Genomic DNA, 18,773 nt, shown 5'->3' with positions numbered 1-18,773 from the left:
TTAACACTGCTTTTGACATCTTAGTATCTCTGAGAGGCCTTCAGTTCATTCAGACCTTGAGGCATTACACACTCGGCATGTCATTACCATGGATTGGTGCTCTGTGTACAGTATGGCACTGCACACCCTTTGAATCTTGGCACTTCAGGGGCAGGCCAGGACAGAATAGCCCTAGCATCTCATTAAGCCTCATTGTGTTCACACTGGGGGTTATTACAGATGCTTACACTGCTCTGCTGCAGCTCAATTCATCTATTGTACTTTAGCAAAACGTCAGCTTGGCCCCAGGACACCAGTGACAGGCCAGTGTATTACATCTTCAGCATGACTTGGAAGTTCCTTGGACCCGCAGTGGGGTGGCACCTCAGGAAGATTATAGAGACTTGATGCTTTCATGAAGGCATGGTTCTTTGGCATCTTGTGATGGACTTAGCGCAGCCTAGACTCTGGGACATGATGCTTCAGCAGATGGCTGTATCAAGTGTATGGATTTGAATCTGTGCATCTTTAAAAATCAGGTTTCCCAGCTGCTGCGGGGTGGCTAGGAGATTAGCCTATAAATCCTTTTCTTAGAGAAAGGTTGTGGTGGGATATTGTCTGCCTCAGAGAATTTGATTCCTCAGTGCTGTCTTTTGGACATTGTGTTTTGGAGATTCTTGTTGGGCATTAGCCCCTCTGGTCGCTTATCACCCCCATCAGGTTTTCTTCGGGGTCTAAATGAGGTGAGGGCATATATTACATACCCATCCCCCCCACCCCATTAGCTTGTACATACTGCAGCTATTATCTGGAAAATGCATTGGTCAAACTTTGTTGCTTTTGCTATGCTGGTCTGAAGTACTCAAATGCTATGTATGCTGGACAGACTTACTATTTCAGGCAGTAATGCCCTCAAACATTCTGTGCTGCTGTGTACGAGCTGTCTCATAAACCAGAAAATTCATAGAATCAGGGGATTGGAAGGGACCTCAAAGGCCGTTTTGCCCCCACTTTGCACAGATGCACAATCTGCTGTTGCTTAACCATGGAAGATAGATGCCTATTGAAAACTTCCCTAAGCAGCTTGTTAGTATGCTCTAGTTGTAACAATTAGGAAAGTTTTCCTGAGACTTGATCTATATATGCTTTGCTGTAAATTAAACCTATTGCTCCTCATTTTGCCTTTTGTGCCAAGGGAGAACAATTTTTCTCTTCCTTTGTATTTGAAAACCACATTTCTAGTCTCTTTTTTTCAAGTCAGCCTCCTAAGTATTTATAATAGATGACAGGAGACTTTCTTGCACCTGATACTGGGTTAATAAAGAAGGATTGTTCAATTTGGATGGTTGTTCATTCAAGCAAAGCAATTATCTCTTAGGTTTGAACTTGGGGGAAGGAAGGGGTGGAAATGAAGCTATGGCTTACTTTTGCAAGGCTGGTCAGAATATTGACTGACAAAGGAGGTTGGAGGTCATACTCATAACTGAGGCAGGAATATGTATGCAGGTATTCTTTGTCTTGTTTAGTCTTCAGCTTTGTGTTTAATGTACTCACTGATGTGAACAACAGTTGTCTTTCAGTATTGTTCAGTGCACACAGGGCACACAGTCCTAGGGGACAAGGTCTGCTTAGATTACTGAGTTGTTTTAAGGTCTTTGGTCCTCCCAGGAGAGAGGCCTGGGCCAGCTGGGCTGCAAAGATATCACTTCCATAAAAGCATAACTGTCATTGCATCCTAGAGTCATAGAAAATTAGGGTTAGAAGGGACATCAGGAGGTCATCCAACTCTGCCCCCTCTCAAAGCAGACCATCCTCAACTATATCATCCCAGCCAAGATTTTTTTTACCCGGGTCTTAAAAACCTCCAAGGATGGAGATTCCGCAGCTCCTTTGGGTAACCTTTTTCAGTGCTTTACTATCTTCCTCATGAGAAAGTTTGATCTAATATCAAACTTCCTTTGCTGTAACTTGAGACCATTGCTGCTTGTTCTATCATCTCCTACCACTGAGAACAGTCTAGCTCCATCCTCTTTGGTGCCCCCATTCAGGTAGCTGAAAATTGCTATTAAATCCATTTCCTTTTCTCCAGACTACACCAGCCCAGTTCCCTCAACCTTTCCTCATAAATCATGTTCTCCAGCCCCCGAACTATTTTTGTTGCTCTCTACTGGACTCTCTCCAACATGTCCACATTCTTTCTGTAGTGTGTGTGTGTGGGGGCGGGGGGTGTCCAAAATGGGACACGCTACTCCATACGTGGCCTCACCAGTGCCAAATAAAGGGGAAGAATCATTTCCCTCAATCTGCTGGCAGGCACCATTTCTAGTAATGCAGCTCAGTATGTTATTAGCCTTCTTTACAACAAGGGCACCTCTTGGTACATATTCAGCTTATCGTCCGCTATAACCCTCAGGGCCTTTTCTGCAGAGTAGCTGCTTAGTCAGTCCCCAGCCTGTATGGGTGCACTGGATTGTTCTGTTCCTAATCCATGCCCACAAACCATGACAGAGAAGCCAAAGAAAAAGGATATTTCTGTAGAAGGGAACTTATGGATGTAGCTTAGTGGGACTAAAACTCCTCATCTTACTGAATGGGCAGTTTGATCAGGGCCTTGACAACCTCATTTTAAATTAGGATACTGATCTAATGTTTCACTGGTTTTGGCCAGCTGTAGCTATCAGGTACTATCTGGTTGTTGAGTATAGACCAAGTTCTCTACACAGATGACCTCCAGACATGCTAAAGCATGGAAATCAGCTTGCGTCACAATCAGGGTGCTGGGAACACTGAGTTCATACTCATTTCCCCAGTGTCTAGTTTGTTCTATAGAAATCACTGCATTGCTAAGAGGAAAGGAATATTTCAAAGCAACACCCCTTACACAACTTTCCTGCAGGAGAAGAATCAGGATATCATTGCCTTGGCAGGGAGATCTCGCTGGTCTGTGGACAGGTTTTAGAAGAAGCAATAAGTGATGGCTCAGGCTATGGATATTGTTTGATATTAAGGGTACAAAAAGATTCATAATACCCATGGTATTATAGCATATGTTATTGCAAAACATATGCAAATAAAATGTGAGAAAAATCAATATATTCTTTTGTATAAATATTTTGCCATGTATATCTGTAGTACTAGATACAACAGTTGGCGATGATTGATTGTCATAGTATGAAAGAACAGTGAGCGAGCCAATGTCAATGTAACTTCACCAACTAAGATTATGGTGTTGTATCTGAGGATGTCTGGGATAATAATAGGGATATGTTTCTAACCCCTGGAAAATGCAGCTGGGTTTCATGAGTTTTTGAGTGGAAAGTGACAAAAATTTCAACAATTTTCATGAAAACGAAGTATGATTTACTGAAGGGCGGTTGACACATGTTTCTTTGTGAAGAGTAGTGAGAATAGGAGACTTTAAATTATATGAAGGGTTTTTTGTGATTTATCTGGGTTCTGTCATTTGGAACAAAAATATTTTATAAAAGACAAATGGGATGATTTCTGATGGAAATAAAAAAAAACTTGATGTTTTCTCACTTCCTTTAAAACATTTCTTTACAGCTCAAATAAAAAAGAAATGTCTTTGAGGGAGACAAAAGCAAAGGAAATGTCAGATTAGATTTTAAGGTGAATTTTACTATCAAGTCCATTATTTTTTGGAAGAAAATATACTAAACGTTTTCAGAATTGTTTAAGAGCTTTTTTAGATGTTGTATGTGCACTCTCTGTAACTTATATTTGCACTTTGTGATAACTAATAATGCATTTCCAGTTGTGGACTGAAAAGAAGTCATGATCAGTAAGATACCAGGCCCTTTTGAAACAGGTCAGAATCTCCCCTTGGCTAAACTCTGCCTGATGCATAATCAGACTGGGGTACAAAAGTAACTGTCGACTCCTAATCCTGCACTGTATCGCTGTACTTCATACTGGAGCCATTTCAGCAGCTGGAACAAAATCCCTTCCCTCTCTTTGGAAGGTGGAGTAGGAAGAACTCATATGGACTTTCTAGACTTTGCTGTCGATTCTCTAGGACGGAGGAGTCCTCAAGAACCAGTAAACGTAGGGTTGTCTGCTTTGTATCACTTTGGTCCCATAGCACCCTGGGGTGCCACAAGATCCTCTTAAGGGTGTTGTGGTGTCCAGCCTCTATGTAAGGACGTATGTTCTCCCTCACTGTCTGGCACCTCATACCCATCCTAGCTACTCCAGCAGTGCCTGTGGCTGCTTTGCTGGGGACTGCCACCACTGCTGCCATCCTCTGCCATACAGCCTCTGTGCTCTGAGCAACACATTGCATTCTGCTGCAGAAGGACAGGTGGAGGTCACCAGGGTTGGCAGAGGGGGTGGTGAGGACAGATGGCTCTGATTCCTGGCATATGAGACCCTAGAGGAGCTGCTTTGACAGTGGGGACTGCCCTTTCCCTCTTGGTTATTAGCTGGAGGCAGGGAGAGGGTAACTGGTGTGGAGAGATCATGTAGGGTGAGGTCCTGTCTCCCCTGTCTTCACCTGACAGTAGTTAGTTCAGTGGGTCTCAAAAGTTTTAGCCTCAAAACACTCCTCCATAACTTTTCTGAATTTAGACTCAAATGCTAAGATTCTCAACCGGGGTAATACTAAATTCAGAAAAGTTATGGAGGGGTACCTCAAAGCTAAAAAAGTTGAGAACCACTGCTCTTGTGGCATAAAGCAGACACTGAATTTGGCTCCTGATGAGTGATATCCTGCATTTTAGCATAGCTTCTTTATTCTTGTACATGTAACCATTTGGGCCCACCAAGATGATTCATACGGAAAGTGGGCAACTTTACTGCTGTGTACTTCAACCCTAAACAACAGCATGCAAGGCTGTAGTGCTGAATCCAAGGGAGTTGAGGGGTTTTATTTTTGTAGAACCTGATTCACCTGGTGAGGTGTGTACAAAAGAGTTTGATTTCTTTTCCTTGGGATGTTCCTTTGTACTCTTTCAAAAGGACACCAAGACTCTCACCTACAGAGCCAACTGGGTAGCAGTGATCAAATTAAGGGGTAGATAGGGATATTTAAGACAATCTGTTTAAAGGGCATGCATTTAGTCTTGGTCAAATATATATATTTATATGGGTTGATACATTTGAATGTATGTATATTGTTAATTAGTAAGAATATTAATTCAGTAGCATTGTGTAAAATGACTTTTATCAGAGTTTTTAATTGATGTAATAGCAGTGCTACTTCTAGGTATGTAACTTTCACTTCTCATTTCTATTCCTGTCAGAGATACGTGCCATGAACTCCTGGGGCATGTGCCTTTACTTGCTGATCCCAAGTTTGCCCAGTTTTCACAAGAGATAGGACTAGCCTCACTTGGAGCATCTGATGAAGATGTTCAGAAACTAGCAACTGTGAGTCAATAATCTTTTCAATGCACATTTTCTCTGACTCTAGAGTTCCTCCTTTGTTAAAACCTTGAAGGATATTGTATAAACACTTCTAAAATGCATTCTTCAGTTTGCAGATGACTGTGCTGTAACAGTTGCATGACCTTATTCTGGTCTTACTGAAGCATTTTTGGATGCTTTTCTACTGTGTTTAAAGGGAACAGAATCAAGCATTACACACTCAATCCCTGGATGCTCTGTAAGACGCTCACAACTCTGTGTTGTGCCATCCTATCTCAAAGTTTAGTTATGGTTGATTATTCAGTTTAAGGATGCAGGAAGCAAAACAATTGAGCATTACTTCCTTTGTGTGTGTTTTCAGATCCAAGTTCTTTTAAACATGAGCCGTGTATATGTGTAGAGGCTGACATGGCTCCTAGCATCACCGCTGTCTATCTCTGTTCTGTTTTGAAGGTGCTCAGTGTGGTATACTATATGATAGACTAATGCATTTTTTATATCATAGCTGACGCTCCCAGGTGGGTGGGAACAGATATAACATCTGAAGTAGTTCAGATTACAGTTCCACTTTAAAAAATGCAGCGTTTCAGCTGTGGACTTACTTATAGCCTCTGCAATGCAGCCTCCAGCTGGGGTACTTCAAAATCACCTCCGATGTATGCAGTGGTGAACTCTATGGCTTGGAGGTGGGAGAAAGCAGAGCAAACTTAGTGCAGCTCTATAACCTCTGATCTCCCAGGGGCTCCTCCCTCACTTCTAAGCGGGGGGGGGGGGGGAACTAATGCCTGTGGGTGCTCTCCTGCCTGCCTCCACTGTCTCAAAGTGCCCCCAGCTCTCCCTGATGGAACCAGAAGACCACATGCCTTTTGTCCCCTTGCTGGACAGCAGAGTCAGAGAGAATAGGAGACTGCTCATAGACACAAAGCCACTGCCCAGTGTAGAGCAGGGGAAGAGAGGAACACTGGGATACTGGAGGTCCCAGAGCTCCCCTATTACACTCCACAGAGCAAACATGTAAGAGGAAGTGCTGCACTCTCAAACATTTCTAAATAGTTAGTATCTGCTTCCTTCAGGGTTAGTGTATGGAGCACTTCAAAAGGTGTGTACATCTATTCAGCTCGCCCTTTGAAGCGCTTCAAAGGCATTTGAAATGCTTCAGATATTATGTCTGTCTCCAACTTTAGAATGTCTAATATCTAGGTGATTTGATACGTTAAAAAAACCTCAATGTTGAAGACAATATCGTAGAAAATTAGGCCTGGAAAAAGCCTCAGGAGGCTGTCTAGTCCAACTGCTTGCTATACACAAGCCCTGAACCTGCCAGACAAATGTTTGTCTAATCTACACTTAAAAACTTCTGAGAGTGGAGAGTCCACAACCTTGTTTCAATGCTTAACCACTCTCGGAGTTTATAATTTAAAAATCCTGGCATGATTGAACTACAGTTTTCATATATCTGGGCTTTCCTGGATGTGCCCTCTCTTTTGGACACCTGTGCTGTGTCCAGGGTAGTTTTTAAAATAACAGCAAATGTCCAGACTTTCTGCTCTCCCCAGCTGGCTGCTTCAAGCTGGGAGCAGTGGGCAAGGTGATTGGCTGTCGGGGGTCACATGGTCCCCACACGGGCTCCAACAAGCCAAGTACAGAGAGAAAGAGCGCAGGGGGCTGCAGGTCGGGAGTGAGGGGTGCAGGGGACAGGAGGTGTGACTGTGATGGTCTCCAGGGCGCTGGCAGTGCTAGGGGTCTGCGGGTCAGGAGTGAGGGGCACTGGCAGGGCTGGGGGAGCAGAGGCTGTGGGTCCAGCGTGAGGGACACTAGCAGCATTGGGGGGCAGGGGCTGCAGGTTGGGAGTGAGGGGCACCACCAGGGCTGGGAGAGGGGCAGGGGGCTGCGGATCAGGGGTGAAGGGCAGAGAGGACGGGACAGGTGATTGTGGGTTGGGTGTGCACTGCACTGGCAGTGCCAGGGGGCTGCGGGTTGGGAGTGAGGGGCACCAGCAATGGGTGGGAGGCAGGGTACTGCTGTTTGGGAGTGAGGGGCAGCAGGAGGGCTGGGGTTGGTGGGTCTGGAGTGAGGGGCAGCAGCAGGGCTGTGGGGTGTGTAGCTTGTCTGTGAGGGGCAACAGAATGGGCAGGGGCAAGGCACTGGCATGTCACTGCTCCCCTGTCGCCATCATATTCCCCCTGCCCTCTCCCCCACCCTAGTGATAGTTATCTTCTTTGTTGGACCTGGAAATATGGTAACCCTATTGGACCTGTAGGAGGAGTTAAGCAAAATATGCCCACATTAGAATTTAGTCAGGACATTGGGGTTAGTGCACACACTCATCATTTTAAGGGTCACAGATGATCAATATTATTGGCTTTCATTCTTTTCCAAAATGTGACTCGCTGAACAGCAAAGTATGTCTTGACAATTGAGTCAATACTGGCGCTACTGAATAACCAGTTCCACATTCTCATTACCTTAATTTTTTTCCTGGTGGCCTCCTATCAAAGGAAACACCTCTCTTGTACACTTTCCCCCCCGCATTCTCTACAAACACACTTCAAATGAAGGTAGACTCAGCAGGGTGACAGAAAGTGTGGGCAAATTTTATTCCGGGACAGAAAAGTCCTGATGCACGTTACCTTCTCCACCTGATGAGATTGTTTCTGTTTTGAGCAGCCTATTGTCCTGTTCTGTACATATACAGCCCTTGCAATGCCCATGCCCCAGTAGGGAGTGCTTTAAAATTACCATACTTTATAGCAATTAAAAAAAAATAACACAGAGTGCAGACAGAAGTGCAGCTCCCCGCTGTAATGGAGAATGCTTTGCAGGCAGTGTTCTTAGTTACAAGGACCCCCCGACCAAATAGAGGTTCACTGTTGCTTTCAGGGGAGAGAGGAACCTAGCTGCTGGATGCCAGCCTGCAGCTGGTTTCCCCTGGCAATGGCCCCTTCTCCCTCCCAGCCTGTCCCTGTTTTCAGAATGAGAGTGGGGGAAGGGAGCAGCAGGAGCTTATTCTAGGGGTTCCCAAGCCAGGGATGGAGGGTGGGGTTGGTGAAATGGAGCCCTCACCCCCCCAACCTAGGTGGGGCTCCAGTACACCCTCCCCACTCTCCAGCTGGGGCTGAAAAAACCCCCAGACTGAACTCCTTCCATTTCCTTTCTCCCCTCCCATTCTGAAACCAGCTCGGAGGCTGGCAGATTGCAGAAGGTACTCTGCTTGAAACATCTTCATTTGAACCTGATCAGCCATCTCTGAAGCAGTCTTGTGCCATGCACTTGTGCTGGGTCACAATTATAGGCCACTTTCTGTGACCAGATCAGGTGAAAATTGTCACTTCTGTTTGTCTCCTCGTTGTTTTAGTTTTTAAACACACTTATGGCAATAAGTTGGCTGCACTTATACCAACTTACCTTACTGCTGGCATTTATCAGACACAATCTATCATCTGGAAGCAGGGCATGAATCTATTTGGCATGCAAGAGGATCTAAAATGCTAAAAACCGAGCTGATTTTCATGCATGCTGAACATTCCTACTGACCCCTTGTTAGACACTAACTTCCATACCAATAGTACTTATACTATAGGAAGTACCAAACCCATCTGGGCTTTGCCAGTGATATCCTGGAACTCTTCCCCTGATCTTGCAGGAACTGGAGGACAGAGCATCAGCCCAGATGGAAAGAGATTGAGTAGCAATTCCTGACAACTGAGTATATCAATCTTTTCTCCTGGCATCAGCAGTGAAGGGGAGAAAATATCTTAGATCTAGCACAATTTGTTCTGAAGTTAATCACATCATAATATGTTTTGTAACAGGTCTCTGAAAAGGGAGTGAATATTCTTGTTTGAACTGAGGCTATTGACCGATAAAACTGCAAACCGCTTTAAATGGGTAGAAGCTGGCACTGAAGAGCATGGGTCAGCTGTAACTATTAGGTCCCTGTAGTCTTACAGCAATACAAATGAGCTAAACTGCTGTAATTTTAACCCTGAATGCAACAGGGCTAAGGCTGCACTGGTTTTGTTAGACGTGTATGTGGCTAAGGCATCAAACCTATCACAGAAATTACAAAACCGTATATCAATACCATTTGGTCCTGATACTTTGTTAAGTCTGTTTATGCCAGGGGTGGACAATTATTTGGGTCTGTGGGCCACATAGGGAGCTTTGAGTTGTTGTGGGTTGGGTCACCACCCCACCCCACGACACCTCACCAAAACACCCTGTGTGGTCCCTCTGCATGGCCAGGTGGCTGGGATGGGGCTGTAGGGATGGTGTTTGGGAACAGGATGGCTGTATCCCACTTGCCATGATCGTAGATGCCAGTGAGCTCAGAGCTATTTGATGTCACAAGCTGCTTCTCATGGGATCTGTCCTGCTTTGACATGGCTCTGGAGCCCACATGGTGAGCACCGCTGCCATTCCTCCTTCTACTCCCCCACCCCTTCCAGCAGCTGAATTCAGCAGCAAGGGAAAGGAGGCATGAGGAAAGAGGGGACAAGCAGTGGCAGCACTCAGTTCCTGCTTTGACACAGGTCCAGGGCTCAGGGGCTAAGTGTCACAATTGCTCATCCCCTCTTCTTCCCTGCTTATGAATTCAGGGAGAGGGAGGGATGAGGAAGAAAGGCAAACAGCAGGAGCACTTTTCCCCCCACCCCCCTCCCTTCTACCCCCGGGCTCTGGAGCTGTGTGAAAGCAGGGGCTCTGCCAGAGTGCATGCTGACCAGTTGGTGAGCTAAGAGAGCTCACAGCACATGTAGAGCTGGCACACTGGTGAGCTCTGAGCTTGCTGCATGTGCAAAAGGGTGGGGGCTGGAGGGATGACCATACTGCTACACATGCTGGATGCAGATGAAAGAAACGGGTACTATCTACAACATTATCTACATTTTACTGCTGCAATTAGGAACCCCAGTTTTGGACCAGCACCTTATTGCTCTGAGGGTTTTATAACACTGGACAAAGAGGGTCCCTATCCTAAAGGGTTTATAAACTATAGGGAGCCAACAGGAGAGCATGTGAAAAGAACAGGGCCTTCAGCCACTTCTCAGCAATCAGCCTGGGGAGCCATAGGCGAGTGAATTTTATCCATGAAATGCCATCCAAGTTGCTCGTAATTGACTTTTACAACAATGTTCTGTCCCATTTTCACCCTTGATTAGCATGATGGAAACAAAATGAGCTGAAAAATGTCAGCCAAAAAGTCCAAGATAGAAAACAAACTGGGATTCCAACTAGGTGACTTCAAAGTAAATATTGAAACAAACGAACTGCCGAAGAGCATGTATTTTAATGAGCCCAGAACAAAATACCCAAGCAAGTGACCCAGTAATGGAACCTCTTTAAAAAATGATAGTGAGATTAACTCTGAGCCACCACTGGAAGGGTTTAAGAAAAGAGGGAAAATCCCTTAGGAATTTCGAGTACAAGTGGAGGAGTGGTTATTTCCCATTCTTTTTAAATGAACTTAAATTGTAACTGTGTTCTGAGAAGCAGTTGTAAATCATGCAGAAGATCTGCTCTTTCTGTGTATTCAAATCTCTGGTGGCAAAAATACATTAGCTGATGTTTTATTCCTACTAGGCCTGCAGAGCTCTCACAGCTGAACAAGAGCACACCTGAGCCTATTCTCTGTCTCAGGAGAATTGTTTATTAGTTATACCTGCGAAAACCCAGTACCGGCTCGTGTGTGACTGGGGGAATATTTTAGAGATGATGGTGTTGTATCGGTGTACATGAGAAAGTGCTTTTGTGTTGAGCCTTTATTATGGATGGTGGTGATATAAGAAGGGAAGGACCCCTTTTACCACTCAGATATCCATTTGAATTTGAAGCTATGATGCTAGGGGGAAAAAAAGCATCTTTCTAATATATATAAGCTGAGCATATTAGTATTAGGAATTCTTGAGAGAAAATAAATATTGAAAGAGTCCCAAAGGCCATTTTTACAGTCATTTTTTTAAGAATAGAGGTGCTCTTTAGGTGGTTCTAGGGAGGAGAGAGACCCATACTTTTCCAAAAATAGAGCAAAAAATATCGGAAACAAGTGGCTAAGATGTAAACCACTGTAAAAAGGCAAAACAATAAAATAGCCAATTTGACTGTTTTGACGCTAGAGTAAGGATCATAGTGTGTGTGTGTGTGTGCGCGCACGTGCGTGTGTGTGAGAGAGAGAACTGCTAGTGCTTTGGGAAGGAGAAGGTAGGAAGATGCACACAGGTATTCTGTAGCTTCCCTCCTCTTTTTGCCAGGCTCAGTTTGCAACAAAGCTATCCAGTCAAGACTGTGGCCATTACTGACTGAGGCTAATTATAGATATTATGGGTGCCTATACATGTGCAGCAAGGCTGCTCCGCCATTCTGTAATTACAAAGCATCAGAGCAGACTCGATTAACCACATCTGCTGGAGTGTGGTAATTACTGTGCTCCAGCAGACTCCAGTGTTGCATGTATCAGTGTGCCTGCTCTGAAAAATGGCAACAGGGGTACTTTAAGTAAAGCTCATTCGATGAGCTTTAGAAAAAGCTCCTCTGCTGCCATTTTTCAGCACAGAGACACTGATGCATGTGATGCTCTGGATGCTTTAATTAGAGTGCTTCCCCCCCCCCCCCCCTTGTGGAGCACCTGTATAAATGCCCTAAAAAAGTCCCCAGCAGAAGTACTCTAAGTATTCAACTAAAGTGCTGTATATTAGAGCTGGAATTAACTGAATTAACTGAACAGACACTTGCTGTTTGGGTGGGGGGGTGCTCAGTGCCTGTCTGCCTGCACTGGCCAAGGCCAGCAGGCAGGGGTCACTCCCACATGCCTCCCAGTAGGCTGCCAAAGCAGCTTCTCTCCCCAGCCCCCACCTCCGCCCCGCCAGCTGGTGATTGTCAGCAGCGGCTGGGCACCTTCCCTGGGCCGAGTTCCCAGTGCAGCAAAAGCTTCTGGCTGTAGTTGTCAAGAGGTTGGGGCCAGGGGGAAGGGAGCCCCCCCACCACACAGGGGGGCTTCCTTCCCCCACCTCAACCCCTGCCCAAGTCTCCTGACAATGGCAGCCACAAGCTGCAGCATGGGGCTGTCTGGGCCCAGCTTTCTGTTCTCTCAGGAACTGGGCTGGGTAGAGGGGTGTGTGGAACAGAGCCTCTCTGCCATGTGGACCCCAGCTGGCCCCCACCAAGACCTGAGCCCACAAGTTTGGAGGATATCTGTGCAGCAGACGGACTCTGTTTCCTCCCCTCCCCTTCCCAACGCTGGCAGTGCAGGGAGGAGACTGATCCTTTCCTGTCTTCTCTGTGACAGCCCGGGGCAGGGCTGGGCTGGTGCTCACTTGGAGCAGACAAGCACTTGGCGAAGCTAGCAGCCACCCAGTGAGGGGCCCCCGGGATAGCAGCAGAATGCAACCTGCATTGAAGCACAATGGATATGGTACAGACATTCAAAAAAGCACTCTAATCTGAAGTGTTTTAGTCTATACTACAACCATCAAGGGTTAACTTAGAGCAGGATCCACCATCTTTAAAATGCTTTAATTGTACTGAACATCTGTTCTGTTATGGCTTTAAAGTGCTTTCTGCATGCTTAAGGCATCTTAACTGTAATGTCTGTTCCTAGCCTGATTGGCCCTATTAAATGCTTTCCAACTGTTTCTTACTTGAAGTGGCTTTTAAACCTTTTTAAGGTCTCTAGAGATGGAAAACTGCGTCCCTCTTTCCCTCTTTCTTTGTAATATTTATTTTGACATTTTAATAGGGTAGGGTAGGGGAAACCAAACAATCTATCCTGTTTTTGCTGGTACAGAAAACTGCTCCAGTAAATTATTCTGGAAATTGGAGGAATTGAATATAATGAGGTTTTGTAAATTAATTTCAAGCTTTGTTGCAATAAATGTAAATAATTATGGTGCAGTGGGAAATAAATGAACCCATGAAGCATTTTTGAAGCTGACCATTATTTGTCTATATATGTGTTATATATGCTAAATTTTGTACCTATGCACGTTGAGAGATAACTAAATGGTTCTTTGCATTAGTCTTCACTGGAGGTATGTGGTATCTGAATCTGTTGGCATTATCTTAATTCTCCTCTTTACTTCAAAGAACTAGAACAATTTGGGACAATTATCTGCTGAAGGGGTAGAAAACAGGAGAAACTGGAGTATCACAGGCAAGGACTGAGCGGAATTGTCTGCACTCTGGTAGCAGGTTTGCAAAGTATCTGCCTCAAGTAGATGTAGGCAAAGCTCGCACTGTACCTCAAGTGTGTGTGCAGCTGATTAAAGTTGTCAGAGGCTCCCCAGTGGTTCTGATGTATAAACAGGAGTCAGAAGCTGGACAGGTCCTTTTTTATTTTGTAAGTCAATGAACAAGGCTGAGTGAAAAAAGTTTTTCCTATCACATGAAACGTTGACATTTTAAAAAAAAATCCATTTGGTACCTAGATTAAACTAAGACTTTTTGGAAGATTAAAAAAAAACACCACAACCCACCCCCGGCCTGAGTTAAGAGCAGAATTTGCTCTAGAATAGCCATTAACTCAGTGATTAGGGCACTGCCTGCTTAAGTTCATGAATTTTGACTTTCTCGCATTTACAATCCATGTGAGTGAATTTACCAGCCATTCCCTCACTACAGTGGTCTTACTTGCAAAGCCGGTAATCAGTGCTACAGTCCAGTGGTTATAGCCTTCACCAGGGAAAGAGAAGACAATGTTTCAAGTCCCTGTTCTTCCATTTCCCAGGTTCCATGGTAGTACCTTAACCACTAGAGTATTGCCAAGGAAGAGCACAGTGAGTACGTAGGACTAAATGACTAAATAAAGAGGCTTTTTACAGATGACTGCCTTCCAACTGCACTTATAATTAGTGAGTCAAGGAGCTGCAGCCAGAAGTCTGAATTGAATTTGACTCAAACAACATAGGTGGTATATATCTAGTGTGAGACAGAGTGCTCTCCTGCTAGAAAATGGGAGCATGCAGGCATTTGCACAGTTTCTCCCTCAAGAAGCATGCTGGAGTGAGGAGAAAAATCTTCCTTTTTCAACAAGGGAGATCTCTCTTGTGTATGAGTTTCTTGCACAGGAAACAACACCTGTATGCTTCCTATGACTCCTGTCAGGGGCCAGGGAAAGTGGCGCTCCCTGTGTCTCCTCCAGACTGGGGTCATCCTGGCCTGGGGGAGGCAGGGGAGAGGGGGCAGCTGCAAGCTGGAACATGGGTATATACCCCCTCTTGGGAAGTTTGGTAGAGCTGCAAATTTCCTAGATATTTACAATGCTCAAAATGAACACCTGTCCATACTTTAGGTCTTACCACACCAGATGAGGAAAGAAGTGTCAACCATGATCCCATCTGGCTATTGAAAAGTGCAAGACTACAGCATTCATTGCCTAATGTATTCCAAGCAGGCAGTCCTCTATCTGGATTTAGCTAAAAGAGTAACATCTAACATTCAATGCAGGAAACCATGAAAAAGATTGAGTGAAAGCACATAAGAGTGCTGGTAACAACAAGGCTGGCACAGATCTATTGGATTTAAAAGAGATGGATTATCCCTTATTAGTTGATTACTACTATTTTTTTAAGTGAGTTGCTGCGCTGCATGCTGAACAGCATTCTAATAACACATTGTAACTTGCAGTTTGCTCACCATGGTATTCCAAATGAGTTAATAACAGATAAGCGTCCTCAACTGGCAAATAGCTCATTTCAGCAATTCTTGGATAAATCAGTTGAAGTGCATCGAGGCAAGTCCTTCTTACAGCATGCCCAATCAAACAGATTCAGAAAAGACTTCACTTATCGAAAAAATGCCGATAGATTCAAAGGATCGCCAGCAGTCTTAGAATACAGCGTGCCTTGCAATGCTCTATCAGGATCATCAGTTCAGAGACTCGCATGCAGAAGAACAAAATCTTAGTGGAGATGCCTAACCAATTTGGTGAGTCAAAAATAATTAGGTCTGAATTAAGTACAAAACTAAAACATGCAGGGACAGCAGAAGAAATATTTTACTAAGTATTTGAAAAATACTCTCAGTACAAGTTGGGAAGAAAGTTATTCTTCACATAGAAAACTGCCTAGAGCGTTTCCAGAGTTTGGATATTTCTGTATAATTACGGGCTCAGATAAAGGGGTGTTGTAGGTCTGGAACTTAATAATAAAGGGGGAGCAAGAGAGAATTTAAGCCAACAAGGTAAGGGAATAGGTTATTTTGACCAAGCCGGTCCCAGATCTAAATACAACTTCAGAAAGGATCAAAATGTTGTTCAGGTGTTGGTTTTCATTGCATTCTGACTGATATTTAGTTTAGACCTGGTGTATCTTCATAATCTCTGGGCCAAATTCTGTTCTATCCTCTATGGCCATAGAGGGTCTCAAATGCAGTGGAGCAGGTGTGGTGTCACTACATGGGGAGGTGAGAAAAGTATTTCACACCCTATGCACAATTGGGAAGCAGACATTCGGTCTTGTGAATCCATCGCTAAGTGGCTCTACTCATCGCTGCTCCTAATGGAGTGCGTTCCTGCAACTTTAGGGCAGTTGTAGAGCCACAGGGAGACACGGCTGCCCTGTACCTTGTTGCAGGAAGGGAGAAATGATTCCCCTCTAGGAGAAATCACACGTGCCAAGCTTGGCACCTGAGGTAGGAAACAGGGCTGTTGCTGTTGCTGATGTTATTTTTAGAGCTGAGTGGTTGTTTTGCAAAACACTTAAGACAAGGTTTCTGCTTTAACTAGTTTATAAGCTAAGTAGGTCAGTTCTATTAGGACATGCTCTGCATCTGGAAATAAAACATTCATGCTTTTTAATGTATCATTCAAACTCTACTCATGCTCTTACCTTTTATCTATTTATTATGAAGATGCACTGTCAAGATATGGCTCAGCACTCCTGCACTTGTTCAGTCTAATAGCCTGATTGTTGAAGGGACCTCAGGTTGCCCTCCAGGTTTCAGGCACAATTCTGCACCCACGAGACTTAGAGATGAGATAAAGCGAGGTACCATTTGTACCTTCAGCATCTTGAGCTCCAACCATGCAATCAGTTCTATGGAGGTGTTGCAAAGGCAAAATTGTAAAATGAAAACATCCATAAGAAATCAGTCAGGTAATTAAATGCAGAAGAAGATGTATTTAAATTAAGTTGTGGGTCATAACTAAAGATTTCATTGCTTATGATTGTTAAGTGGCTGCTGCAAAATGGGCTATTATCTATGAAAATCAAGGCTGTAAGTGAAAAACACAGAAGAAAAAAAATAAACCCTCTAAAAGCACTGAAGATATACACAACTATGCAGTAGCTCCTCAGTGCTTAATAATCATACATCACCCTTGTTTTATACCGGTGTTATAGTGCTACATTTCCAAAAGCGGTCAAATAACAAACATTGTCCACCCACTTACTGAACATCAGATGCACATTTGCGTACACTAAATTAATATTTTTTGACACACAATGTAATAAGACAATGGTACAAATCTGACAAAGCATTTGCATGCTCATTATATCTACTTATTTTCTGGAGAAACATCATTATCATTAAGAAATTGCAGATTCTGCAATCACAGTTTTTGCTGGCAGTTCAATAGCTCACTGTGTTACTGTGTGCTCAACTGGAGTGGTAATAAAAATAATACTTTCAAAAAACAGCTTAGTATGGAATTTAGGCACATACACAAATAGTGAATGTCTACCACTTTAGCATTGGTTTTAGCTGACATAGGTTGAGGTTCAGATTATGTAGAATAGGGTTATGAATTTTGATCGGTATTCTTTGTTTGCTTTTCAGCGATAAAGAATAGAAGGCATGCTAGCAAAGTAGAATAAACAGTGTCTTTTGTAGACCCCATATAATTGTGCTGAAAAAGGACATAGTAAGAGCCTATGGTGAAGAATAGTATCTATAGACATTTCAGACATTAGCCAAAAAATCATAGAAGTTAAAGGGATAATGATTTAAATTAAGAGGAAAAAGTGTGGAACCCTTTTTTCTAGTTGAAAGGTTCTGAATCTGTTGCTCTTTCCAAAACTGCCTTTGAAATTTGCTTTTTATAAATCTGAATCTTTTGTTCTGTATAAATTTATTGACTGCAGGGTTGGAATGAAAAGCCCAAGGAAAGAGAGATTTAGAAAACTAAACTGTTTTTGTGCATATCATAATTAAATCCTCTCCTTGTAGCTGCATAAGCAGCAGTGCTCATTGGACTGAAGTTAGTGGGAGCTACAAGAGTATGTAACACTGTAGAATTGATCCTTAATGTGAAGAACTGTATTTGACCAAGATCTTTTCTACTCGCATTGTCATCAAAATCATAGTAATTGTCATCAATCACAGAAGCACTTTGAGACCCCAGCTTAAACTGAGACCCCATGCTGATAGGGTCTCCTAAATATAACACCCCTGGCAGGTGTTATATTTAAGACACAATTAGTCTGTTAACTGCATCTTAAATAGTAACCTGGCCACACTTTGAGGGAATTAATGTCCCCACAAAAAGGGAAACGAGCCATAAAAATATTACACAAAAGGGGTCATGATCCTCGGCTTCCCCTGCACTAGCATGTACCATGCAACTCGGTTCTAATCCCCCATCCCCAAATCCTTTGTCCTTCCATGAACGTGTGACATGGTAGGAGGTGTGATTGTTGGGTTTGGGGATCAGATCCCATCGTGCCTTTTAAATCAACATCTATCAGGAGGATCAAACATAAGGCTGGGCTACTGGTGGGGCATGGTATTTGGGGATGAGGCTGGTGGCAGGCAGGGAATGCCACAGAATTTAGGGCCCTGCCAAGGACATGGCTTAGCAGCAGGGGCTTGCCCCACTGGTATTGCCACCACCCCACTGACTCAGCCCTCTAAGAAGCACCATAGTTCTGATCTGGACTACAGCATGGTGTGAGTTTGACAGCTCTGGTCTAAAGAATCAGAAACAGCAACCTGGGGGAAGGGAGAGCAGCACAGAGAAGAGGGACTTGCTCAAGGTCATACAAGTTAGTGGCAGAGCTGAAGTTAGAATTCATGGAAGACCAGGTTGCTTCTTCCTGCCTATGGTACTACTTCTGCGCAGCTTTTACAATATTGCTATGTACATCACCACTGTACAATGTATGAATTAGATCAGCAGTGCAGGAGTCACAAAAGCTGGGAGAACATACTCCACATCTGCAAAAATCAGTCCAGTTAATTATGATGAGGGAACTAAAAGCCAGAAGATTATTTCTGGCTAAAACAGTTTTTGGAAGCTGGAGCCCCTGGCTTACACTGGGCTTGACAATTTCTGATAAATTTGTGTACCGTGCCCTGGTGTACTAGGCTTTTGAGAAGACCATGACCATTACAGTGCTTTATACACTGCAGTGAATTTCTTGAGGGTGACCTTTATGGAAACTTGGAGCCAGGGAAGCATATGACTTCTCCAATTCAAG

General features: G+C 44.0%; 1 protein-coding gene across 1 annotated transcript in view; it reads left to right on the top strand.

Moving 5' to 3' along the window:
* Positions 1–18,773, top strand: part of TPH2 (tryptophan hydroxylase 2) — a 70,740-nt gene that overhangs the window by 27,444 nt on the left and 24,523 nt on the right. Inside the window, exon 8 of the mRNA XM_019543935.1 lies at positions 5,241–5,367. Coding sequence (XP_019399480.1) covers positions 5,241–5,367 — 127 coding nt within the window. The remainder of the gene's footprint in view (positions 1–5,240; positions 5,368–18,773) is intronic.

Source organism: Crocodylus porosus, unplaced genomic scaffold, assembly GCF_001723895.1.
Source record: "Crocodylus porosus isolate Cpor-Errol unplaced genomic scaffold, CroPor_comp1, whole genome shotgun sequence".
Taxonomy (NCBI): domain Eukaryota; kingdom Metazoa; phylum Chordata; order Crocodylia; family Crocodylidae; genus Crocodylus; species Crocodylus porosus.
Note: the sequence above shows the minus strand (reverse complement) of the source record. Positions and strands in the feature narration are given on the sequence as shown.